The sequence below is a fragment of the Lepisosteus platostomus genome, chromosome 6 (genome assembly GCF_059453375.1).
Source record: "Lepisosteus platostomus isolate fLepPlt1 chromosome 6, fLepPlt1.hap1, whole genome shotgun sequence".
Taxonomy (NCBI): domain Eukaryota; kingdom Metazoa; phylum Chordata; class Actinopteri; order Semionotiformes; family Lepisosteidae; genus Lepisosteus; species Lepisosteus platostomus.
This window is the reverse complement of record NC_142616.1, coordinates 38,274,314-38,301,072: the sequence shown is the minus strand read 5'-3', so window position 1 is coordinate 38,301,072 and position 26,759 is coordinate 38,274,314. Positions and strand designations below refer to the sequence as shown.

The window sequence follows — 26,759 nt, the reverse complement described above, 5'->3', positions numbered from 1 at the left end:
GCTGTAGCTTTTTTTCATGCTCAGTCATCTTGGGGGTATCAAATTAATTGAAATATACTGTAGATGTTTGAATTTCGACTTTAAATATTAAAGTTTAGTATTTAAAAGCAGAGCCATTTTATAGTGTTTAGTGTTACAGATTAAAGTCAGATGTATTTTGAATCTACATGACTATTACTGTTAATGGTGGAGTTATCAGTGAATTTGTTTAGTTTTATGAACCATTAAAAAGTGCTGGGACTCCACAAGAAGTGCCAATACAGAGCTCCGCTCTGCATATCACAGACTGTATCTAGATCTGCTAGTTAGCAAAGGTACAGTAACTGTGTTGGAATAAAATAATTTCAGAATGTTTACAAACAAGAAGAATCCATTCCACCAATCTAGCCTGTTTGGGTTTTTTAGGTAATTTATCCAAGAATCTCATCCAGCCATTTCTTGACAGGAGAAATGGTATCAGTTTTAAAAATCTTCCTGGGTGGTTTATTATAGCAACCATTTGTAAGAAATGTCATCCTGTGCTCAATTTTCAATGCACTTCTCCATAATTTCCACCTGTGTTGTCTCTTTTGTGTCTCAGTGTTGGTTCTGAAGATGTCCATTGGGCTGACATTGTCTAGGTTTTGAGAATTCCAATTTTGAGTCCAAGAATCAGTTAATATTATAGTCTTCTCTGTTTGCAGTAACAGCTAAACAACCTTTCTAACTGAACAAGCATTCATTTAAATACCACAGTTTTAACTATATTTCAAATATTCTATTAGCACTTTTTATTACTTCTACAAAGTGTTTGAAGAGTGAAAATGATTCATCTTTAGTATCAGTGTTTTATAGCAATTTTTCTTTACTGTACGTCAAATACATTGCTGTATTCCAAAAAAGTTGCTTTAACATTTCCTTCATTGCATCTTAGAGAATTGTTCTTTCATCAGATCATTAGCATTGTATTTCTTTTTGGGCAAGGAATAAAATTTACAATATTCCATTTGATCTTAATCCACTTTAAAAGAGAAAATCAATCACCATAGTGCATCCTCTTATAGATCCTGGTGCCATAGACCCTCAGAGCATTATGCATTGAGTTATCTGCCTAACATGAGTTGGTGGCCATGCATCCTATTTCAATAATTGTGTCAAGTGTTATCTTACCCTGGTGGCAAAGTACTAAACAGTGATTTATTGCTTGAATAAACATTGTCTTCAGAAAAGTTATTCATTTAAAGACAAGCCACACACATAGACACACACTCTAGCACACATGGGTATCCATTATTCATTGTATGCTAATGGGTCTGACTGAATGCTGGGATAAGTTCAAAGTACAGATGCATTTGTGAGTGCTGATTATTGACAGTGGCTTCATGCTGGCAAAGTTTTCTTCCCCACTGGCTTTTCAAAAAATTTAATCATAAGAATAATTATGCATTTTATTATAATTTTTCATGCATGCCCAAGCATTAAAGTTCTGAAAATGGATGGAGGATATGTTGTATTACGTCCTAATACTTTCATTACAGTTTGTTTCTTTGTCTTTCTTTACCATATTATTCCTCAAACAAACAAAATAAGGACTGCAAGCAGTTTCGATGGCTTCTAGGCAAGTTCTGTTGTCATAAAATGCCATAGTAATGCAAATTGGCAGTAAGACTGTTATGGAAAAGTTGAAATAAATCAATGTACAGAGCATAAGAATTAATTGTTTTTTTATTAAATTAATTACTAGGATCTGATTTATTTGTTCTTCTAATCATTTGCGCTTTAGCCTTAGGATTTAAATTATTTTAAAGATTTTTAATCTAAAACTGTCAGCTCCTATTGTAGGAATCCTACAAAAATAAAATCAGTCTTGTACTAGTGTGTAAACATGAAAGTTCTCTGTTACAAGCACTGATATCTTATAGACAAAATCAATCAAAATACTGTATTATTGCTGTGATAAGAAATAGTTTCACTATAATTGCATAAACCAATATCTGTTTAAAAATATTGACTGTAGGGGAAATGTCTTATTATTTTTGGCATGATGCTATGTTTTAAATTACTAATAGCCACAAAAGAGCAGAAAGGGTCATGGGTATAATGTGCTTATAGTAATGTAATGATACTATCATAATATATCGTTAAGCTATCGGCATGTGTGTTGTACTTAAGAAAAAGAAAATAAAGTTACAACTGAGACTATACCATGTGGCACATCTACCTTGTTTGTTCTTCTCAATAGCTAATGGATCTCAATTATTCATTTCTTGAATAAAGCCAAGGTAGCAGTTTAAATGATATAGCTATGCAGCTCACTGAAATAAATTTTCACCTCTCGTATTTTTTCATATTAAACTCTCTGTGTATTTAAACTGTCATGCACAACAGCTTACAATACATGGGGTCAGAAGATAACATATTGTCCTGTTCAATGAATATGGCTATTAGCCTAGGGGCACTTAAAAAAAAAAGATAGACATCCTTTCTGCTGGTATCCAAGTTCAAAATAAATAGTGCTGAAAGAAGATGTTAAAATTCTCTGAGCTGTAGTTTTGTAAACTTGACATACAGTGTGACTGACAGTAACTGTCTGTATGCCAGTCAGCTTGTGAAAATACAATCTTCTTCTTCCCATGGTGTTAAGAAACAAATTGCTTTGCATACTTTGTGAGTTACCAAAGAAAGGAATGCTTTTTCAAACACATAAGAAACTCTTCTTCCTGTCTGCTATGCAGTTTTTATTCACTACATTACTCACTATGCATTTCTCTGCAATTGTAATTATGGGCACACCTGGGCCATTTAATGTAATACAACATAGAAGGTAAGAATCAGTATTAACTGTTGGTTTACATTTAAATTTATTGGCCATTTTAAAATAAAAAGCAACAGAGAAAGGTTTTACTGTACATTGTTCTTATTAATATTTTGGTCTTCATTAGCAATCCCCTCTCCACTTGCCCTAGGTATCACTTCATAGTTTTAGCAGTACATACCTATCTACTATTTTGTCCCAACAGTTACTGTGAATGATTTAATAAAGTGTAGAACAATGTCCTCATTATATTTTGCAGCAACTCCAATTGAAGCTATTTCCATAAATATAGTCAGTTTTGTTCAAATTTAATTATTTCTCCAGCCATATTTATTCTGGTTGTCTTCTTTCTTTCATTCTCCTGTTCAATACATACCATCAGATGCAATTAGAGTTATGGACAGAAGACAAACAAGACAAATATGTCAGTTTCAAAGCCCATTGTTGAGCTTTGCAATTTAAGTCTGGCTTAAGATTCATGATCGTACTGACATGTAAGCCCTTTACTCAGAAGAGGCCAAATTTAAGGTTATTGCTTCTTGCTCAGCTTTTACTCTATGCCTCACTTTTTATTTTTGGGGCTTTGAAATACAGACAACACTTGAATGGCTTGAGAAACAAAATTTCAGTAATTAAATAAACAGTCCTATATGGTAAAACTATCATAGTGTAAGATTTCCATTACAACTGTTCAGTAAGCACTTTCTCAGTAACAGCTCAATTTTTCTAAAATTATGCTGATGTTCTGTCTCAGTTCTGACATAAGTATATTCAGTGTTAGAACTAGTGAACTGCTCTTCAAAACAAGTTTTCCATTCCAGATATGCAATGAAAGGGCTCTCGGGTGACTCAACCAGTTAAGGTTTTCATTAGTTTACTCATAACTTACATCTATTTCCCAAATGGGAAATTTGCTTTGTAGGCAGGTAAAATACAATGTACATACAAAATGCAATGAATTTAACACAACATGAACCCATTAACAATTAAGAAACATACGCATTTTTTCTTTCTTTATGAGAAATGAGAATGAGAAAGAAAAAATAAGGAAAATACACAGTCAATTTTCCAAATCCAGCAAGTTAATAGCCCTGGGCATAAAGGATTACTTAATTCTGTTCATTTGAATCTACAGTAGATACACGTAGTCTAAATTGATGCCCAGATGGAAGAAACTCAGATTCACTGTGCAAGGGGTGGACATGACAGTCAATGATTATATTGGCCTTCCGTACTATTTGTTTGACGTACAAATGTTTGCAACTTCACAATCCTGCTCAGTCTGTTTTTGTTGCATGCATTTAGGTTACCAAACCAGGCTACTGCAGTGAATGTTAGCCCATATTCATGAAAGTTCTATAGAATAAAGTAATTGTCTCAGTAAGGAGAATTGCTGTTGGCCCTTCTTACAGTACATACCTGTATGGCATCCGTGTTAACCTTAAAGGTTAGTTTGTAAGTAACAGTAGTGCCAAGATATTTGTAACTGTTGACAATTTTAATTTCTTGCTCCGTAGTGACAGTTGGTTTTGCAGCTGATGGTTGCTTTATATCAAAGATTATGTCTTTGTTTTTTTACACAATAAGTTGAAGGAAGTTGTTACAGAATTTGCAATGACTCCTTAAGAACTCAGGTTGAGTCCCACAGTGCAGACGATACTGGTTCAAATATTTAGATGACTGTATCTGGAATTTCTCAAATGGTGGAGCACAATAAGTTGCATGGGCTTGAGTCAGCTAAGGTATCATCAGCCTACCATGAAACATGCTCACAGACTCTTGTAGCTTACTGAGATATGGGAGTCTATGAGTTCTCAATGTTAGAAATGTGTCAGTCCTTCATTCAGTACTGTCCCTTTTGTAGATGATGTGAAGCTAACTGTGGAACATGGCAAACATTTTAACTATTTCACATTTCAGAGGAAAGCATGCATGTATTTAATATTTCTCCATGGTGGTAGGGAAGTGGCAGCAATCAGCCAAATTAGATTTTATGATTAGCAATTCCAAATAGGGGATATATAAAAAGAAAAACAATTTTCATTTTAAAGTGAGAGACATTATTCTGCTTGGTTATAGTGATATATTACTTATTAAATAAAAATGTAAATAATGAAAATTTATGCATCACAAATCTGCTTTGGGGTCCACCTCCATGTTCAGATACATTTAATGTTAAAAACCTTGTCGTTTATTTTCAATAATGTTAATTTTATATATTTATTTTACCAGAATTTCCAAGGAATAGTGCATTCAGAATATGTTTTGTTATCTCTATAAGTTTTAACCTAGATTAAGTCAGGTGTTTGTGACCAGACATCACTGAGTAATAAAAATGGGAAAATAACAACAGCATGAAAACTGTTGTAGTTTTCCCTGAAAATAGTCAATATTACCAAAAAGGTCAACGGATATTCTGTTAACTTTCTTTGAAAGTGATAAAAACAAATGTGAATGTACAGAGCCTATGAATATGCCAAACAATATATCCCAGGACTAAGATTTTAAAACTGTGTTAAGTTGCAGCTTGCCTAATAAATTGATAACTTAGAATGGTAGTTTGTATTATCTTGTGTTTGACATGCTATATATATTTTTTTAATCCCGTAATGAGCCTTTCTCCTTTGTGACTTGTTGTTTCTGTTCCGCTTAGATCTTTTGACATATCCTAAGTATTCCAACCAAAATAAATCTTCTGAAAAGATCCCTCAAGGTTGGCTATGGGCAAGTATTACTGTTTGTTGGTGCAGCACAATTTTTAAGATTTCTCCTAAGTTATGTCTCATTGTCTACCGCCACTGTTTGGTGATCTGCAAATGTCACACTGCAGGACTATATATTTTTTAGATCTCTATCTTTAAATAGAGGATTTTACATACCTGCTGTCTAAAGAATATAACTGAAATTCTAGAAAATCACATTTAGTCTTTTACACCTGTCACCATGAAAGAATATGTAGTTTTAGGATCTTGCTCAAATACAGTAACTAAGCCTCCAATGTTACCTAAGACGTACTTTGCATAAGTAGGGATTTGTTGGTATGTGTTCATAGATATCTGACGCTTGGCAGTGCAGATATGGCAAAGTGAGTCTCAAAGCAGGTAGTGTAAAGCATTTTTGCAACTGTCTTGGGAAAATAAAGCAGTACATTTTTAATGCTGTTTTTTATTTGAATCAATGGGTCATAAATGGTCTACACCAAGAGCTGAACAGTAAGTCTACTATAAGTAATTTGTGATTAGTTTGACGCTGAATTTATAAGGATCAAAATCGTACAGTCTTTGTAGAGAATTTTGCTTTATATTTCAATTCTCAGAAACCAGTTATAACTTTTATGTTGTTATTTTTCAAATTTACTTTAGAAACACAGAGTCTAAATTACATAATGGACTTTTATACTCATCTTGAAACATTAGGGTTTAATCAAGTTCAAGTTTATTTTCATTATACTCATATACAGGTATGTGGTATAACGAAATGCTATTTAGCTAGCTCTCAGACGATAAGTAGTACAAAAAAACAATACAATTGTATAATAAAAGAAAGACAGAGACAACAGGCAGTGTGCAAAAACAACAGCAGGCAATGTGCAAAACAACAACAAGGTGACAGGTAATGTGCAAAAACAACATCAGATGTGCAAAAACATGCATCAACAGAATGAAATAAAGGGATAGAAATTATAGGGAGTGAGCTTTTTGACATGTAAGGTAAAGGTAGATTTCAATGTGTGTTTGAGTTTTTGGTAAGAAAGAAGGCACTGTGAGGTTCAGATCATAGGTGAGAGGTGAGGTGAGAGTGAAAGAGGCTGGGAGTTTAATAGTTTGATAGTGCGGGGGTAAAAACTGTCTCTGAGTCTGGTAGTCTGGGCTCGAATGCTCCGGTACTGTTTTCCAGATGGTAGAGGGTCATACAGTCTGTAGCTGGGGTGTGTGGGGTCTTTGATGATGCTTAGAGCTTTCCTCAAGCACTGTCTGTCGTAAATGTCCTGTATAGATGGGAGGGCAACCCCAGTGATGGACTGGGCAGTTGCCAGTCCATCGGTCAGCAATACTGCAGTTGCCATACCACACTGTGATGCAGCCTGTCAGTGTGCTTTCTGTAGTGCATCTGTAAAAGTTAGTGAGGATCTGGGGACATATCTTAGCCTTCTTCAACCGTCTTAGGAAGTACAGGCGCTGTTGCGCTTTCTTGATCAGACAGGTGGCATTGAGAGACCATTTGAGGTCCTCTGTGATATGGACGCCAAGGAATTTAAAGTTACTGACCCTTTCCACTTCAGTCCCGTTGATGTGGATAGGGGCATGTCCGTTTTGCAGTTTCCTGAAATCAACGATCAGCTCCTTGGTTTTGCTGACGTTGAGGGTGAGGTTGTTGTCTTCACACCACGTAAGGAGATTAACCACCTCCCTGTAGACCCTCTCATCATTGTCTGTGATCAGACCTACAACTGTGGTGTCATCGGCAAACTTGATGATGGGGTTGGTCTTGTGTTTGGCCTTACAGTCGTGGGTATAGAGGGAGTAGAGTAATGGACTAAGCACACACCCCTGGGGGACCCCAGTGTTCAGAGTTAGTGTGCCGGAGGTGTGGTTTCCAAGCCTGACAGCCTGAGGTCTGCCTGTCAGAAAGTCCCGAATCCAGTTGCAGAGGGTGGTGTTGAGACCCAATGCACTGAGTTTCTTGACTAGTTTCTCTGGAATGATAGTGTTAAAAGCTGAGCTGAAGTCGATGAATAGTAGTCTTGCGTATGTGTTCTTTTTGTCCAGATGGGATAGGGCAGTGTGTATGACAATGGAGATTGCGTCATCTGTGGATCTGTTGGGCCGGTAGGCAAATTGGTACGGGTCCACTGTGTTTGGAATGGTGTCCTTAATGTGCTTCATGACCAGCCTCTCGAAGCACTTCATGATGACAGGTGTAAGTGCCACCGGTCGGTAGTCATAAAGACATGTCATGTGGTTTTCTTCGGTAATGGGGATGATGATGGTTGTCTTGAAGCAGGTGGGGACTACGGCTTGGGCCAGAGACATGTTGAAAATGTCTGTGAATACACCCGCCAGTTGATTGGTGCAGGCTCTGAGGACGCGACTGGGTATGCTGTCGGGTCCTGCAGCCTTGTGTGTGTTCACTTATGATAACCCATTAGGGTTATCTTAAGATATTCCATTGATTATTATTTTTTGTGTAGAATTTAGGTACTATTCATCTGTGCTTTATTTTGCAGAAAATGTCCTTGGGATGTAGCTTTTATGCCAAGAACCATCCCCAGACAGAAGAAAACAGAACACTTCCACAGCATTATTTGGAAACTTGCAAATATGGAAAATGCAAATATTTTATAGTTAGAATTATTTTCACTGATGTATGCCAGTACAGAACTAGATGTTAAAATGTAAATTTATTTTTTCAGATTGCATGTGAATAAGCATTTAGTCTTTGTATTTTCTGAATGCAAGACGTATCACACCAGTGTAACATTTACCATATTTTTCTGGCCAGCCAAGTGCAGGGTAATATTGGTAAAACAGTCTACTGTACCATCTGTCTTTTAAAAATAGTATCATATTGCTACCAATGGGGTTATGAAAATAGAGAGTATCAGAAATGACCAAGTGGTTTAACCAACAATTACTGTAAATAATATAATCATAAACTGTAAAGATTTTGCCACAAATATACATGAGCGGTTGGCAATAACATACTAAGCAACACACAACATAAACAAACAACATGCCAGATACACTATTTACAAACAGGGCATCTCAAACGTCTACGTCCTGAACAACTAAAAAAAACATATTGCTACCTGGAATTGGAATACAATATAACACCTAACACATTTATAGAGATACACCTGCCTTCTGCACCAAGAACAATACAACCTAGAGTTACATCTCACTCTATAAACCCAGATGCTACAAAATGAATGGGAAATCTATCTCCTTAAAAATGCATCCACTAACAAGGAGAAGCTATTTATAACCTAGGGATTCTCTATACAGGAAATTGGAGTTTCCTAAAAACAATAGAATGGCAAGTTCTCTTAACAAGGTTAAAATACAGGTACTTAACTCAAATCTGATCGGAACAAAGACCTTCCACCTTAACTCTCTCACGTTCCTTCCTCTACTACAAACTACAAATGTTGACACTCTCTAGATGTTTGACTATTTCCCCTAGATTCATGAGACAACTCAGTAGCTAGTATCTATAACTGTAAGAATATTAATTTTTTGAAGCACAAAAAGTTACTTATCTTGTATGTAACATTATTTATTGTCCAAATCTTTTTTTTTTTATAAGGACAGCCATGGACTACACCAAATGCAGCATTTAATAGTAGCCATAGTTTTCTCTGTCATTGAATAATCATACAGTACATGCAAGTCATTGTTTTTTTTTCAATTTCTCTATAATAGTACAGGACATATACAGTATACAGTATGTACATATGTAAGTACATATACAGTAAACTACTCATGCACTAGGACTAACATAACACTTCAGTCTCCTGTGGCAGGAAACCATTCTTTCCCTCTTGGTGTAGAAGGTTTCACCATTGTGAGTGGTGACTGTGTGGTTTAGTCCTGGGAGATTCCTGAGAGACAGAAGGGATATGTTACACACCCCACACATACAGTCCCTTACAAAAGTATTCATTTCTCTTACAATGTTTCTGCATACGTGAGCTTTCAATCATGACACATTCAAATAGAAATTTATACTTAGAAAGGTTTTGAATCTGTTACCAACTCCAAACTGATAAATCTAAGAAAAAATGATAGCATGTAGTTTATTTTGATTTTGAAGAAAACTATAATACTCTTGATTTCATAGGGTTATTCAGCAAACCTAAATCAGTTCAGGTGAAAATAAAAAACAGAAAAGCCACAAAAGCAGTGTAATGGTCTGTGAGCAATCCAAGTAGTTTAGCTTGACATCAAAGTAAATGCATCTGTCGCTGTAAATTCCCAGTTAGATATTGAATTTCAGGCCACAACTCACATAGAATTAAGACAATTTAAAAGTGAAGACCAAAGAGGTTTTGAAACAAATAAAAGACAAAGTGGTGGAGAGTGTCAGTCTTCAGAGGCAATCCAAAGTATGTATTGTGTGATACTAGAAAATATTTCTATTAAGAAGCTGATCGATTTTACGAAAAATGTAAAGTTGATTATGCTGTGATTTTTTGTTAAAAATCTTGGATCTAAACTGCAAGAAAGGTCTCTTTTTTGCCAGGGATCACCTCTTGGGAGGTGATATTTACAGTTTAGCAAATGCACAAGTCTAATTGGCATGCTTATGATATTAGCATATGTACCTTCCAGTGGGAAGCCATCTGACATCTCTACTTGGTGCTGGCCACCTACATTAGTCTCCATATGTGGCAGACAGAAGGTTCATGTGCACACTGTCCTTCAGCTGATGAATGGATGCTTTAACCTAACTTTTAAACACTATAATTTTGGCCAGTTCCTTTCATCCCACTGAAGCACATTTTATACACACCTGGACCAGCAGTGAAGCCTGTTGGGAAAGGTAGTAAGGAAGAAGCTGTGATTTCACCTACCAGCTGGTGTTACTGGATGCTTTGTCATTCATATCCACTGGTTTATCTGGACATTTAAGGTTATTTGGTCCCTCAGCAATTTCTCTCAAAGGACCTCTGCACTTACTTGTATTTTCTGATTCTTAATTAGAGGAGTATATTTCTTACTTTGGTGCATCTCAAAGCAGACGTTTTAATTTGCAGCTCTTAATGCATGCATAATTAGAGTGGTTGCAGGGGCAAATGTAAGGTGATTCTGCTGCTGTAGTGTGTCCCTTTTGCACATTGTAAATGCCGACAAACAGTCTGCTGTCAAACAATTTTGCAAAGTTGGAAGGAGAAGATAACTCTTTTCTAGCAGAAGATCACGTTCTAATAATAGCTGTGTGGCATATTGAGAAAGCAAATAGTCTTAGAGCAAAAGTATGTGCTGACTCAGGAGCATTGCTCAATTCAAATGTTGTTTATGAATCTTAAGTACAGGGTCTCAGTGGATATGAAAAGGCCATACTTTGTATTGCCTTAGGGTTTCAGCAGTACACATTAAGCCTAGAAATAAAGAGGCAGCCTTAAGAGACCATAAGTAATGCAGTGGAGATGATGGTATGGCTTCTTTAATAAGAAAGAAAAGAGTCAATTGCTAAGTAATTCAGCTGAAGTATCTGACCTTAGTACTGTATGGAGATTGTGTGCAAGAGATTACTGAATCTTAGTAATGAAACTTATGTTAATAGAGATGCATTCATTTTAAAAGTTATAATTGATAGTTTAGTTGAGTTGTGAGTTATCATGCAAAATTGCAAAATAGGTTGTTAAAATTTTGAGTTGACATTAAAAATATAAATCTTCAATGTGCTGTGTTGCTATAAAGGGAATATTAAGTTATTTGGAAAATGAGGTTTCACCAGTGATTCAATCAAAACTAAAATATTGAGATACTGTATGAATGTTGTGCAGTAGAAAATGTAGGTGATTTCACAAAATGATCTAATAAGAAAAACTCTTAATGCATTTTGGGCTTTGTTGTCAGTATATGTTTTTTTGTGTTGTATAATCTGAGAATTAAGTTACTAAATATTAGTTTAATGATGCAATGAACAAATAAGGCTTATGTAAAGTATAAGCTGATATGATATATACAATATGATATCAAATTGCCATCAAATGGATACTTTTTTAACATCTGATTAGCATTGCACGGCATCTGGATTTTAGAACAGTGCACAAAACTAACAATTAATTTGTTATTTATAATATGTTTGCTTAATGTATCTTAAGTTAATTTACATGCATTGCTGATATAAACTACTGTATATCACCATAGAGTATTCACAGAAAACGTGTTAACATGGAGGGGTAGAAGTTATACTCAATATCCAGTTTAAAGACTACTGCATTTATACACCATTCAAATTTAACATAAGATTTTAAAATTTCATATGCCAGTGTTCCATTGCTCCCACCAGAATAAAATGTGTTGTATGTGTTATTGTAGCAGGAATGATAATACATTTCTAAACATCTTATGTAGAGTGTATAACCCCTAAAAAACACACAATATACTTATTAATTTTTCAAGTATGTAATGACTGAAGAGATCCATATATCCATACATAGATCTGGAGTTGACTCTCACTGGTCTAATATTTCAACAGGAAAATACAGAGAATGAGAATTGACTCTGTTTTTTTTAAGGTATTTAATAATTGAGAAGTTAAACATAGTTGGAAGACCTGCAGTTTTTGGGGAAAACAATAGTTACAAAATTGAGGAGAAAACAATTCAGTTTTGTTTTGTTTTTTTATTCCAGAATATGTAATTAATTCATTAAATTAATTAATGATTAGCCTCCGTCAGTCGGGGTCGACCATGGATGTTGCGCCCTAGTTACTGGTTACTCTGCGACTGGAACAGCATCAGGAGTGGCTGATGATGCGGGAGTGACAGTCTCTGTTGAAGTGGCTGAATCTGTGGACAGTCTCCGTGTACCTGGTGGTACAGCGCTACATTTGATGATTTCTTCTTCTTCCGGCCTGCCTGAGGACCTTTTCTTCTCCTATCTTGAGCTGACGCTGAATGAATCTCCAGCTGACACGGTCACCTGCCATGTCCTCCCAGCATGCAGCGTCAATGTCTAGCTCTCTCATGTCTCGCTTGCAGACATCCTTGATGCTCAGATGGAAGCTATTCGGTTTCTTCTCTTGCTTTGCGTATGTTGTCCAGGTCTTGCTGAGAAGTGTGTTGATGAGGCACGCGTTGTACACTGCTGTTTTGGTCTTGACAGTGAGCTTCGTGTTCTCCCAGACACGAGTACTAAGCCGAGCAAGAGTCATGGCAGCTTTTCTGATGCGTTTGCTGATTTCAGCATCCAAGGAGAGGTTGTCACTGATGATGGACCCCAGGTATATACTGTAAACTGATAGACGACTTCCAGTTCATAGTTGTCGATTATGTTTCCATGTCCTGATGCAGTACCTTAGGCTAATGGTCAGTCCAAAGTCTGTGCAGGCCTGAGAGAAGTGGACCATTAGATTCTGGAGTTGTTGCTCTGTATGGGTGGTGACTGCAGCATCATCGGCAAAGTGCATGTCTCTAATGAGAGTCTCACGGACTTTGATTCTTGCTCTGAGACGTGCCAAATTGAATAGCTGACTATCTGATCTGGTGTGGAGGTATATGCCCTCAGTTGACGACCCAAATGCATGCTTCAGAAGCACAGAGAAGAAGATCCCAAAGAGCTTTGGGGCCAGAACACACCCTTGCTTGACTACGCTGCGGATGTCAAAGCTTTCAGATGAACTGCCGTCATACTGGACTGTGCCCTTCATGTTCTCATGGAAAGATTTAATCATGCTATGTAGCTTCGGTGGGCATCTTATCTTCAGAAGGATATGAAAGAAACCATCTCTATTGACCAGATCAAATGTCTTGAGGTAGATGAAGGCGACATATAGGAGCTGATGTTGTTCCCTGCACTTCTCTTGAAGCTGACGGAGGGAGAAGATCATGTCCACCGTGAATCTTTTAGCACTAAAACCACACTATGACTCGGGGTAGACACGCTCACCCAGCTTTTGGAGTCGGACATGGACATGTGCAAAGAGCTTGCCAACAACGCTCAGGTGAGAGATGCCCCTGTAATTGTTGCAGTCACTTGTTTTTGTAAAGGGTGATGATCTTTGCATCTCTCATGTCCTGGGCTACAGTTCCTTCTCTCCAGCACTGAAATAGGACATCATATAGGGGATGCAGTGGCGTGCCTTTGCAGCGCTTGATGAGATGTGGGGGAATCCCATCTTTGCCTAAAACTTTACCAAAAACCAAGCTGTCAATGGCCTTGCTGAGTTGTTCTAGGTTTGGCTTTCTGCATCTAGTTCATTCATAATGGGCAGGCACTCTACAGCATCAAGTGCTGAACTGATGACAGTATTCTCTGTAAAGCTGAGAGTAATGTTCTACCCATCTCTCCATCTGCTTGCCTCTGTCAGTAATCATTTCCCCACTGGAGGACTTGAGGGGTACTGTTTTGTTCTGAGCAGGACCAAGGACTTTGTTGATGCCATCGTACATCCCTCTGATGTTACCTGTTGCAGCTGCTGTTCAGCTGTCTTCACAGAGTTCTTACCAGTACTCATTTGCACAGCGCCTGGCTGTCTGCTGGACTTTCCTCCTGGCAGCTCTCAGCATCTGCAAAAACCTCCCACTTGGTGAATGCCTGTGTTCCGCGATGGCTGCACGCTTTGCTTCAGTAACGGGATTCATCTCTCAAGACTTGGCTTCAAACCAGTCTCTGTTCTCCGAGGTCCTTTTCCCATATTTAGAAAAAGCACCGCTATATATAGTTCTTCCCACGTGTCAGTGACAGAATCACCATTCTGAGTGACTTTCAGAGCTTCATCCATAGATTTTGCAAACTGGACTACTTTTTCAGGATCTTGCATCTTGGTGAATCTAAGGTGTGGTTTTCCCTCCAGTTTGGAGTGGTGAATCTTCTTAGGCTACATCCTTAACTTGCAGCATACTAGTGAAATGTAATATGTAATTGTATAATGTGCTTAATATGTAATATTAATTGGTTATTGAGAGTTTGTCCCCAAGCTTTACTGTTTTTATTGGTGAAGCTATTGTACTGTTTATGACATCATATAACACTAATATCAAGGAACTTTAAAGAAAATATGTTGAAGGTTTAAAAGTTGTTACAGTTCCTAAAGCATAAGATTAAATACAAAAATGTGGAGTGAAAAAATACTATAATACATATTTTCAAGTAATAGTTGAAATAAATTATTTTACATATCCTGTATGTGTTTATTTCAACTGCCTTCAAGTAACACATTGAGAAATACTGTATCTTTGAAGTGGTTAATAGACAAGTGACTGTAGCTGTTGAAAATGTAATTGGCAAGTTCAAAAGCTAGGAAAAGTTAAAAATAAAAATTGTTTTAATTAGGAAAAAATGATCCTCTGCTACACTTCATGTAGTGCTTTCATCCTTATAAATATCTTCTTGATTTTCCCAGCCACAAGGTATAATGAATTTCAAATACCTATGAATCCCTTGCCAGAGAGTAAATAGATTGCAGGTTCCTGTACTTTTATCCAGCTGCAGGCAAAATCCGATTTTCAGTCTTTATTCTCCCCTTAGATTTCAACTGACCCAATTTTCAAATCTCTTCAGCTTGGAGGGTTTCATAAAGAATATTTACTGTACAGTTTTAAGATTGGACCCACTATGATTAAATAATGAGCTCTAAATAATTAGCAGGATTTGGTTGCTTTGGGAGTGTGAAGTGTTTCATTTTTCCAGTTTTTGTTTTTTTGCTTATTAAAAGGTGTGATGCCCAGTTTTCAGAGCACCTTGTAAAATACCACACTTTCAGTAGTTTGTTCATTTTAAATATATCTGACTAACATTTATCTGTGAATGTGCAGCATACTTATACAAGTATACGTACATAAGGATAATTCAAAACTGTAAAATACTGAAGAAACAGTTTCTCTTTAACTGACATTTTTTACCATCCAGACAAATAAGCAAATTCTTATAAAGTTGTTGGGCTATACGTACCTTCTAAAGTAGTTATTTCAACTGACAGGTTATAAAATTAATAGTATCATGTGACTAACATCTGTGGGTCTAGAAAAAAAATGGCCCCAAACTGTTCTGTTTTATGATGGTACAGCCCCTAGCAAAACACACTAGTTCTTAGCACCCTGTCAGTGAACATATGCAATTACTTAAAAAACACAGATCTGTTCATTTGAATTTAATTCAAGAGCACATGCAACATGTCAGCTTGAGTTATCAGTACTGAGGGGAAGTGGAAAAGGCTGGCTTCACAAAATTGATGCTTTATGTGTCATAATTCTTATGGTAATCCTGTTTTATCTTCAGTGTGAAAAGCTTTATGGAATTAAAAAAATGATTTATACAGTATGTACTTTGGATTCTAGATGTTTTTTAGTTAAAAGTATTTAACCACTTTCATTATAATATTTTGGAAGTGATACAGTATACTGTATGTAATATTGTCTCCATGTGTTACTTTGCAAATCGTGAATAACGAGTTCTTAATGATGATGTCACTTCCCACTCTCATAGTCTCTCAGCACTCAAATCCTTTATTTCAAAGTGCTGGTCTTTTAGTAAAGCATGTTAGATCTTGTGTGTGGTCTGTGCAGCTCAGAAACAAGAAGGTGTACTGTACATATGACAGAAGTTCAAGTCCAGAATCTTGTCATACTGTATATGCTTCAGTGATGCTATCTCTCAAATCAGACACAATGATACAAGGTCAACCACTGAGTGTTCTTTGAAGCTGAGAGGGGCAGAGTGTAACAGAGCACATAGTGTATAATTAGCCTTTTATCAGAACATGGATCTTCTGAGTCTCTGAAGATCACCTGCAACTACTGCAACAGGGGATCAGTATTTTGGATTCTACTTGATTGTTACCTTTTGACTCAAAGTAGTCTATAAAGGAGATACTGTAAATGTATATTGTATTATAAAGAATAAATATTTAAATAGATATGTTAATTTACAATGATTGTTAGTTTTACATGTATATTCATTAAGTGTAGTTTTAATAATGTATTCCATGTTTTGGAAAATGTAGTTTACACAGTGATGGAATTCCCCCACAGTGCTTTAAAACAGGTAATGCACATAAGCTTTAAAGCAATTTTCAGGTATGTTACCTTTCTTACTATGAAGATACACCACCACATTTGGGCAGCTACACTATACCAAAATTGTAAAAATCCATTAAGGATAAGTTATTGGAAACAGTCAAGGTTTCTTTTTGGAGAAGTAATTAATTTTACTTAAATATTATTAGAAATTCTGTGGTCAGTGTACAGTACAGTGTATATATACATACAATATAAAGTAGTGTACAATAGCTAGATTTACCAGAAATGTGTCATGTTTAATGATTTTGTACAAATGATAGCCCTGAAGTTGTCAGAGCATTATTTATTGTTTTGTAAGTTAAAAGAAATGTATTAAATAGAGCTGTGTGTTATGGTTATTGGAGGGGTACTTTTATTTTTACAGACCTTGGTTTGAGTGTAAAGTACAGTACATCTAGAACAATACAATCTGCGATACAAAAATTATTATTAGTTTTGCGATACATAACTTTATTAATGTATTTGTACATAATTATTGGTATTTCTAAAATGTAACAGCTTTGATGTGGAAACCTATAGGTAGACAATTTAATTAAATGAACTGGGTCTTTTGTGTAGTTATATAGTGTAGAATGTTTTCTTAAATTGAAAATACACAATCTTCTTGGTTATGCTTCCAGAAACATGTGTGCAAGATAATCTACTTATTTCTCTTGGCAGGTTTGAACTCCCAAGAGGAACATTTATTTCTGCTTTTCACCCCTATATATAGTAGTCTGTTGTCAGTAGAGGATTTTACTACTAATTTTATAAAATAATTTGTGAACTGTCAATTGTCAACTCATCTTCACATCTATGAATGTTGCACCTGCATGATATGTAGATACAGGTAGAGGTTTCCTCTGTAATGTACCAGGGTGGTCCCATCACAGTAAGCATTGATTGGAGCAGTGCAGCAGCTCTTAATAACAGACACCTCTCCTGTCAGTGGAGGATCAGTTTTCTTGTAAGAGGACGATACCCTTGTCAAGTTTAAACCAATTCATTTCCAACATTCAGCCAGCTATTTGCTGCTGCCTGGTAAATTTCAATCACGGTGAGCTTATATGGATTCCATACAAGCCCCTTTATTGGCTGAGCCACTCAGAAGCCCAATAAAGAATTGGAAAATGTCTAAGAATAATTCAATACTGATTCAGCAGTCAAGTTTAAATAAATGTATTATAAGGGTTATTAAAACCATGTAACATGTATTTTAAGGGTTATTAAAAATGAAGTTCCTCATGTTTAGATATGGTATGACATTATTGTGATGGATAGTCTTCCATCCTTAGCATAATATAAGCAGTCTTTTCTCAGAATTTTTTAATGGCTGGGCAGTTCGTGTTTTGGGGCATTCAGTGGGAAAATGGCAGAATCATAAAACTTAAAATGACAGCAGGAATTATAAAAAACCTCAAGCTGCGTTTGTAACAGATGATGATTCATGGACTCCACCAATAAAGTTGCTCACTATGTGTGTAATTTTAGTTCTGTGATCTAGACTTAATAAGTTCAAGCCTGGGTCATGTCATTAGCTGACTGCTACTGGGATTCTCCAAACAGCAGTTTACAATTTTCACAAAGCCACTGGGGTAGGACTGGAGATTAGTCATCTAAACAGAAACCCCTGAAACTTCCTAAGAATCTGCAGGCCTATGGTGTTGTCAGTCAGGGACATTCCTCTCCTCTAATCAGTACTAAACCTCCTTTATGGTGATGTGGAGTTTCTATTATGTCAAAAGGTTGAATGTCTCAATTGGAGGAGCCTGTCTACATCTCCTCAGTCTTGACAAGCGGGTACACAGCCTATTGCTGTCAGCTGAATTGTAAATATTCAATTGATGGTAGTTCAAGTAGGTAGCTGTGTCAGCATGTGAACAAGTAAAGGTTTATTCGAGAGAAGAAAAGAAACACAACATTTTCTCTGTGGAGCCTTCTTCGGGTGTCAGTGCAGTTGATGGTTCCAAAATGTGTGTTTCTAGAATAAAAAAGATATTTTAAATATTAAAGTTTAAGCTAAAATTATCTCATCTAATTATTATAATAACTGAGTTTATTATAATAATTGAGTTTACACAATGGCCATAGTGGGGCAAATTGGTGTAAATGATTCTAAAAGTCTGTTTCCCAATTTCTTGTTTAGGTCATTCTTATGTTGACGAAGCTGTTTGATTTCAACCTGGGAAGCGTCACGGAGAGCTCCTTGTGGAGGTAAGTAACATGATCTGAGTGTATACATTAGAACAGGTGGTGCTTATTTAGAGCTTGAAGAAAGATATAAGATGTGAAAAATGGGTTAACTGATTTCTTTCTCCACAAAGACTTCTTGTGGCACAAGACATTCCATACTTAGGCACCTTTGAGTTATGGCAGGGATGGGATTTAATTTACATGAAATTCCAAGTGCAAGATAAAGACTCCCTAACTAAGGAAAGATAAAACCGACCATCACAAGTGTTCAAGGTCTTGGGAATGTTCAAACACAGGTGGCCCCCCATTACTATGGTAACAATTTGCATCAGAAGCGGGTGAAATTTGCTATATAAACTGGAAGTTTTGTACCTATATTTCGAACAATACTTTGGTCTTATTGTTCCTTGCATGCAATAAACTCAGTTCTTAAACTTCATCTCGGGTTCCAGAACTTATTTGTCTGTTACTACAAGCTTATTTACAGATGTTGTAGACTTTATAATCCAAATTACTACATTTATAAAGTATGAAATTCTTTATTTCTTTTATATAGAAATTAAGTTTTTGTTAACATAACTCTCTTTCCATTGTTCACCCATTCAACAAGCATGTGAATGTTTCAAAATTATTTTGGGAGAAAGCTCATAGTCCCTATTTAAATTTTTAAACTGACATGGCCCTGTTTGAGAAACACAATTCTCATTGTTGTAAGACTAGCAACTGCATAGTCCACATACATTTTTTTTACATTTACAGAACTTTTGTAAATGTATTGTGTAATACTTATTATGTAATACATATTTTGTATTTTGTAAATGTATTTGTCAAGAATGGTTTTAAAGTGATAAAGTAGATATTAAAATACTTAATTTGACGTTAGTGAAATTCAGTGTTGGACAGCATGGTGGTATAATGGTTAGTATTGTTCTCCCTATGTTCACATGGGTTTCCCCCAGGAGCTCTGATTTCTTCCCATAGTCCAAAGACATACTGTCCTGGTCTATGACCTTGGGGAGGTTAATTGGCTCTGGAAAATTTGGCCCTTGTTTGGGTGTGTGCTTGTCTGAGTTTGTGTTTGTGTCTGCCCTGTGATGGACAGGAATCCAGTTAGAAAATGGATGAATGGAATTCAGTTTTTCAGTTTTAAGCCAATCCTCTACTGTATATATTATAGTAAGTCTCTCTTGGAAATCAAGTTAAAATAACTTTTTTATTCATTTTTCAATCAAGTTGAAATTTGTATTAATTATTGCACTTTGATCTCCTCACTTACTGTATCTATAAAAAAAAAACAGATCACCATTGGCTGTAAAACCAGATGTGATCGACAGATTTTCAGGATAGATTTCAGCTTTAGGCTGGGAAAAAGAGCCATTTGCAGGGTTAACAGGATGTAGTTTAAGTATAAAACATATCCTTTGGCATTTCAGGAAAATACTGGTCTACCTTTTTAGTCCAGGATTTAAAAAAATCCTGAATAGTGTTCAATGTAAACTGAAATTATGTTTAAAAAATCCTTAATATTATTAAGTTAATATTTTTTTAGATGTAATTCCACTTTTGTACATTTGATATATTCTTAGTTTATCATTAGTAAAAGGGTCATTCATAGACTATAGCTCATATATTTTGATGGTGACTATTACACATTTCCTGTTTTTTTTAATTTGGTTAATGTGGTTAAAAGATATCAGTATCATGCTGTAAGTGGCAGCTACCATTCATTTCTAATCAGGCTAAAAAAAAAAAGACATCAAAGGTAAAGGAAAGTGGAATCGTCATATTATTATTGATGCTTGGAAACTCTGTTAGCAAAAGCTGGCCCTAAATATTCAACAGTGGTATGCTGACAACATGAGTTAGCAGAGAACTGATTCATTTCCCTAGGTCTGGATGTCCTTTTAATATGACTAGCCAAGCAGTAGTCTGCATTGGAAAGCACAAAACTCTGAGTGCTAAAACCTAAACTTTAATTAAATCAAGTATGTCCATGCAACAATATTTTCAAGTAATATCTAGATTACCTTGTTTTGCACACTGAAATGCTAATAAGTCCCAAAAAGATCAACCAAGTCCAGCCAATAAATAAATATTGATGCTGTCAAAATTAAACAGAAGTTTATCTTTTCAAAATCTAAATAATATTTGTTTGATATATTTGCAAACTTTAAACAGGTAAGCAGTTGACCAAGCATTGATTGCTTTATGTGTGCAAATATTATGTCAAACTTTTACAGTATGTTGTATGTTGGAACCCTAGCTCACAAGACAGGGGACTTTGTTTCTGACTATTGGTGACTGAGTATTGGGAAGAAAGCAATATTGAATTAGTGCTATTCACTGTTCCACTCCCAAAGATGTTCTGCATCAAAGCCTAAAATAACAAGATTAAGGCCAGCATCTTCTGAGATTTAAACAGGATACCTCTAATCGAAATCATCATTGCACTACAATCACTGGTCTATATAGCTGTGTAGAAATGACCACAAGTAACTCTGGGAATGGTGTTCGGCATATGTTTGTCAATTTGCTAATTTGCACAATCAGATTCATACAGGATAAGGTTCACAAAAATGGATTTGAACAGATGAATCCATGCTATAACAAAGATGTGGCCTGGCATGATTATTATTTTTTCAGCTGAAGTCTATACTCCTCGGGGCATTGAACACAATGATTTATAAAGGCTTCTATTGACAAGTAATTAAAAAGCAGATAGAAGAGTAATATAATCGAGAAACTGATACTCTTAAGAATGGATATACAGTATAAAGTGTTTAGTGTTTGAGATGGAGGGTGATTATAATAAGAAATAAAATCAAGAAATTGTCTTTTAGTGTAATATTATTCCAGGTTTTGACAACGTTTTCTCAGATGCATAGCTATCGTGAAAAACACTAGTGTCAGAACTGTATACTGTATGTGACCTTGTACATACTCTTTAGTATTTATGTATTTCTTCACAAATTTGGACAGTCAGTTCATCAGCTGGACATGATTGCATCCTGCCATTGAAAACTAGGTGTAATGTGATAATTTGTATATTGAGATGAGGGTTATTCAAATAACTGTAGATAGAAAGCCAGCTATGCACATCCTGTACATTATAAGGGAGCTCAGAAAGGGGAAAACAACTAAGTTGGATCACTTTTTGCAAAATATTACAATACTTATTACTCATTACAATACAGTAATTGTGTCTCACTTTTTTAGATAACATAAAGGAAACAGCTTGCTATTCAGTACATACTTTTCAAACTGGTTAGGAGAAAAATCTATGTATTGGGTGTATGTATTTTTTATTTGATTGTCTAAAGGAAAAATACTCTGTGCTTTCTGAGTGATTTTTTTAAGCAAATCTAATGCTTGCCATTAGTTTAGTGTCCAGAACCTCTTCTTTTAGGATTTAATGTCTTTTGTGACATGAACCAGAAGGAAGGAGTGGAAACTATGTGGATGTGTATTTAAAAAAAACATGTGGTACTTCTTTGCCCAAAGTGTTGTGAGAGTATAGAGCAAGCTACCCAGCCATGGTGTTGAAGCCAAGACCCTGGCTTCTTTTGGGAAACAGCTATATAATTGATCCTTGGATCAGTTACTGTACCTACTAACTACCAAATGGGCCAGAAGGGCCAAATGGCCTCCTCTTATTTGTACATTTTCTTATGCTCCTTTTTTTAGACTTACTGCAGTTGTTTTCTGTGCCACCAATTCATTTTTAGTGATGGTTGTTTTAAGTATTGCCATTTTTTATTCCTTGTTTCACTGATTTCAAATTTCTGCTTATTGAACCCTTTCTTTTGTGATCTAAAGATGAATTTCAGCAAGTGTAAAATATAGATTCTGGTAATCAGTGTACTGAGCTCAAGGTTACTTATTTTATTCGCCATTCATCAAACACATGATTTTGTAATATTTATAGAAACAAAGAGTGTTTAATAGTTAGCACTTCCTCACTCCTATGAAAAATTTTAGAACTGTTCATGCACTTTCTTCATCATTAATATTCTGTGATATTAAAATGAATGGGAAATAGAAATGTTATGTTTTTTTTAATATTGCCTTATAAAATGTATTAATGTTCATGAAGTAAAACAAAACAAACCCCAAAAGTAAAATAAAAATATATTAATAAACAGCTAGTTAATAATTTAACTTCCATAATGCTCAATAAAAAAATAAAATAAATTCACTTGGGAAATCTTATCAATAGTTTATCCCACAAGGCCTCAAGGGCTCATCTCTAGTGAAAAGGATATTCGTAATATACTGTACTGTAGCTGTCACATTTTATTTTGGTATACAAGCAGTGTGAGGATGTGCCGTAGGTTGTCTTGCTGGAATGTTGTCCCATCAGTGTGGGCCAGCAAGTGAGGTCCTGGGACATGATCAGTCACTACTACAGTATGTCACTACAAGTTGAGGTCAGTAACAAGTACATACTTTTACTCCGGCCATCACATTTGGCCCTCTCCATTGATCCTGGTGGTCTTGGTGGCTTTATTCTGCATACATTTTTTAGTTTTTTACACCCTTGCTGATGTATCTCCTATATATTGATTGTCTGAAGCCTTTTTTCTCTTGGTAACCTAGACAAAAGTTTTCCTTCTTTTGGTGTCATATACGTCTTCCATCTGAACATTCAGATTTTCAATCTTCGGATGCGACGTAAAACCGAGGTCCTGACTCTCTGTGGTCATTTAAAATCCCAGGGTGTTTCTCGAAAAGAGAAGGGGTGTAACCCCGGCGTCCTGGCCAAATTTCCCATTAGGCCTCCTAATAATCCCCATCTATAAATTGGCTACATTACTCTGCTCTCCTCCCCACTGATAGCTGATGTGTGGTGAGCGTTCTGGCGCACTATGGCTGCCGTTGCATCATCCAGGTGGATGCTGCACATTGGTGGTGGTGGAGGGGAGTACCCATTACCTGTAAAGCGCTTTGAGTGGAGTGTCCAGAAAAGCGCTATATAAGTGTAAGCAATTATTATTATTATTATTAAATAAAATAGAAGTTTAAAAATGTGTATGCATTATTTTGTAATTTCACAAAATGGGAGGCAGAACGGGTCTGATATTTTTGTTAGTCATTGTGATAGGACAGCAGGTTCAATCAAGATGACAGCTCTTGTCTGTATTGCAGTCCCTAAAAAGCTGCAGGGAATGACCTGCCACCCTTAGTCACATGGCTAGTTGATGAAAGAGAATGTGATAGATGACAATTAAAAAAACAGGAAGCAGAGGCTTCCAGCTCTCCCAAGAGTCACTAGAGGTAATGGAGGAACAGTGTTCTGTGTCCCATTGTTCCCAGAGGCAGATGATGATGTATCTTGGCCTACACCTCCAGAAGAAGTATGAAATGATGCAACTATGGCTTGAGAAAGAACAACTCAAGTCAGAGAAGGGACCACCTAAGAATGATAGAGGGAACCAACAGAGAACCTGGTGATAGAAAAACCAGAATAGTGCATTACCACTCAGACCTGAGGCAGCAAGGGATGGCCTGGGGCCAGAGAAGGAAGACTAGAAGTGGCCAATGTTACCTTGGCAAGAGCCTGCATTCACGATGCCAGTGGTAGAAGAAGAGTCAGACCGTCCAGATCTTCCTGAAACAGGAACAGCGAAAGAGGCAGAGTTGCCATTGGTCAGTGTTACACAAAGGAAAAGGAGGAGAGGCTGTCTGCCAGGCACCTGAAAGTCGAAGAGAAGTTGTTGATGCTGCAGTGTATTGTTTGTCCACAATGGGGAATACCAGCCAAAAGACTGAGAACCTCTGGAAATGTGATGCATCAGGGGAAAGGGGAGGAACCAAGTGACCAAATGATAGATGGATAGATATTGTGAGCTTTTGAAGAGTCCTGGGGAGAGGATGAGTTTTTTTAAGGGTAGTTTTTTTGGAAAAGTTTTGAGTTTTCTTTGTTTGACTTTGTGGTTTGTGGTTTTAATTTATTTTCCCTGCACTGTGAAGAAAGAGCAGTTGATTTTAGAGCTGTGTTTGTCTGTCTCTTTTACCTAGACTCACCTATTCTGGATCCCATTCCTGCACATTGCCCCTGGGTATGCTAAAAAAAGTACATTCATTTTTTTTTGTACCAGTACTGTATGCTCTTTTCCAAAATACACTTTGTAAGTATTTAAGAAATGCATATTAATGATATTGCTGTTGCAAATCAGGTAAATTTTATAATCAGCTCTGAACATCACCATGAAAAAGCATGCTATCCATTTTATGATTGTTTCAACCTTTATTTAAAAAATAAATAAAAAGGTATTTCCTTCCTCACTTACAATAAACAAAATTAAATTAATGCATACTTTCTTACCTGGTATAGTAACAATGGTTATAATAATATAACAATAGGATTATAATGACAATGGAAAATAAAACAGTATTTTTTATAAAACAAATCTGAACACGTGACCCATAAATTACATCACATGCAGATGTCAAAATATAATATTTTCTTTCAGCTGTTTGCATTTCCTGGAACCTACTATTACTTCAAGGAATAAAGTGAGGAATAAATTCTAACAGAATTTTATGTTGCTAAGGATTACTATCTCCTATTTTTATTTTATTTAATATAAATTTTGTTCACACAATACAACAGTAATTAAGTGGATTTCACAGCAAGCATCCCAAGGTACAGTAACAAATGAGGGCTAATAAATAGTTAAGTGATTAAAACAAAGCGGTACTTAAAATTAATTGGGAGGCGAGGTCCAAAGGCGAGTTTTTAATTGACTTGTAGATTGACTCCCCTGACTCAGAGTCCCAAATCCAGTGAGACAAAGCATTACAATATTATTAGTCCTTTAGAAGAAAAACTCAGGCTGTACAAACCTGCCTTGGGGAGACACAGAAAGCTAACATCAGCTTAGTGTGGAGTGTAACCTACAGAATAAGGCAAGACCAGATTTGTCAAATGTGTTAACAAAGTCATCCCAGTCAGTTTTTCATAGATCAGCAGAGAAACACAAACCGGAGGACACAAGTGGAATCTAAGGGGAAGTGCATTTAAAACAGAGCACAGGAGGCACTTCTTTACACAAAGAGTTTGTGTTCAATTTGATATGACAATGAAAAAGGTGACTGGGGCTCCAAAAACTGATATTCCTGCAGCTGGCCACACAGCAACATCCCTCAGTATGTAAAGACAAAAATCCACCAGCTATGAACAGTAATGCTCTGTGATATAAAAGTATGTTGTACAAAATTTTAGATCTAAAGTAATAGCTTATGCATGCAAACAAGGCAACAAAGCACAATTGCATTTGACCTGTAAAAGTCTGACATGCACAGCTGATAATTTCACTACTACAGCATACTTCTAAAACACCCCGGTCCACAATTAATTTTAGGTCACTACATCTGTGAACTAAAATATTTCTAATAGATTTCAAGCATCTTGTATGAAATAATATAGGCTTGCCCATCACGAAAAAAACAATATATGATGCAGTGCAGCAACACCTTTTAAATAATTCAATAATCAGTAAAAATAAATTAATGCTCTGCTGAAAGCTAAAATATCTTTGAAAATTTTAGCATGTAATATACAGTACTTACTGTACATAATTGTCTTAGTTTAGGAACTAAACTTTAGGAAGTTTAGGAAGGTTTATAGCATAATATATCATAAATATAATCAGAAAATCACAATAGAAATACAGTATATACAGTATAAATCCCAAAAATTACTTTACCTTTAGTATGCACAGCTTTGTACATGCTATTGTTTACAAAATTTGCGTTGGTAATGTCCATTTTTCTCTTTGTGCTTCTTGTGTCATCTGGTAAGCCAGATCGATACAAAGTGGTACTTTATACAAGAATGCCAATATTGAAATGAACTTTGATTGATTTGTAAAAATCTGTCATACTATTATTATTTGGATTGTTATTCTTGTTGAAAAAAGACATATCCTTACCCCTTCAAATCGATATAATCTTTTTTTTTTAAGTATGAATATATTTGGACATATAAACATGTATATATATATTTTATGGAAAACATCACATTTGTTATAAGCTCACAAA

General features: G+C 35.9%; 1 protein-coding gene across 2 annotated transcripts in view; it reads left to right on the top strand.

Annotated features, from left to right (window-relative positions):
- Positions 1–26,759, top strand: part of sorcs1 (sortilin-related VPS10 domain containing receptor 1) — a 237,195-nt gene that overhangs the window by 95,908 nt on the left and 114,528 nt on the right. For both annotated transcript variants that reach the window (XR_015939582.1, XM_088635728.1), the window contains exon 2: positions 18,670–18,737. Coding sequence is in view for 1 of the 2 variants with exons in the window: in XM_088635728.1 (XP_088491854.1) it covers positions 18,670–18,737 (68 nt within the window). In the remaining variant the exon portion in view is untranslated. The remainder of the gene's footprint in view (positions 1–18,669; positions 18,738–26,759) is intronic.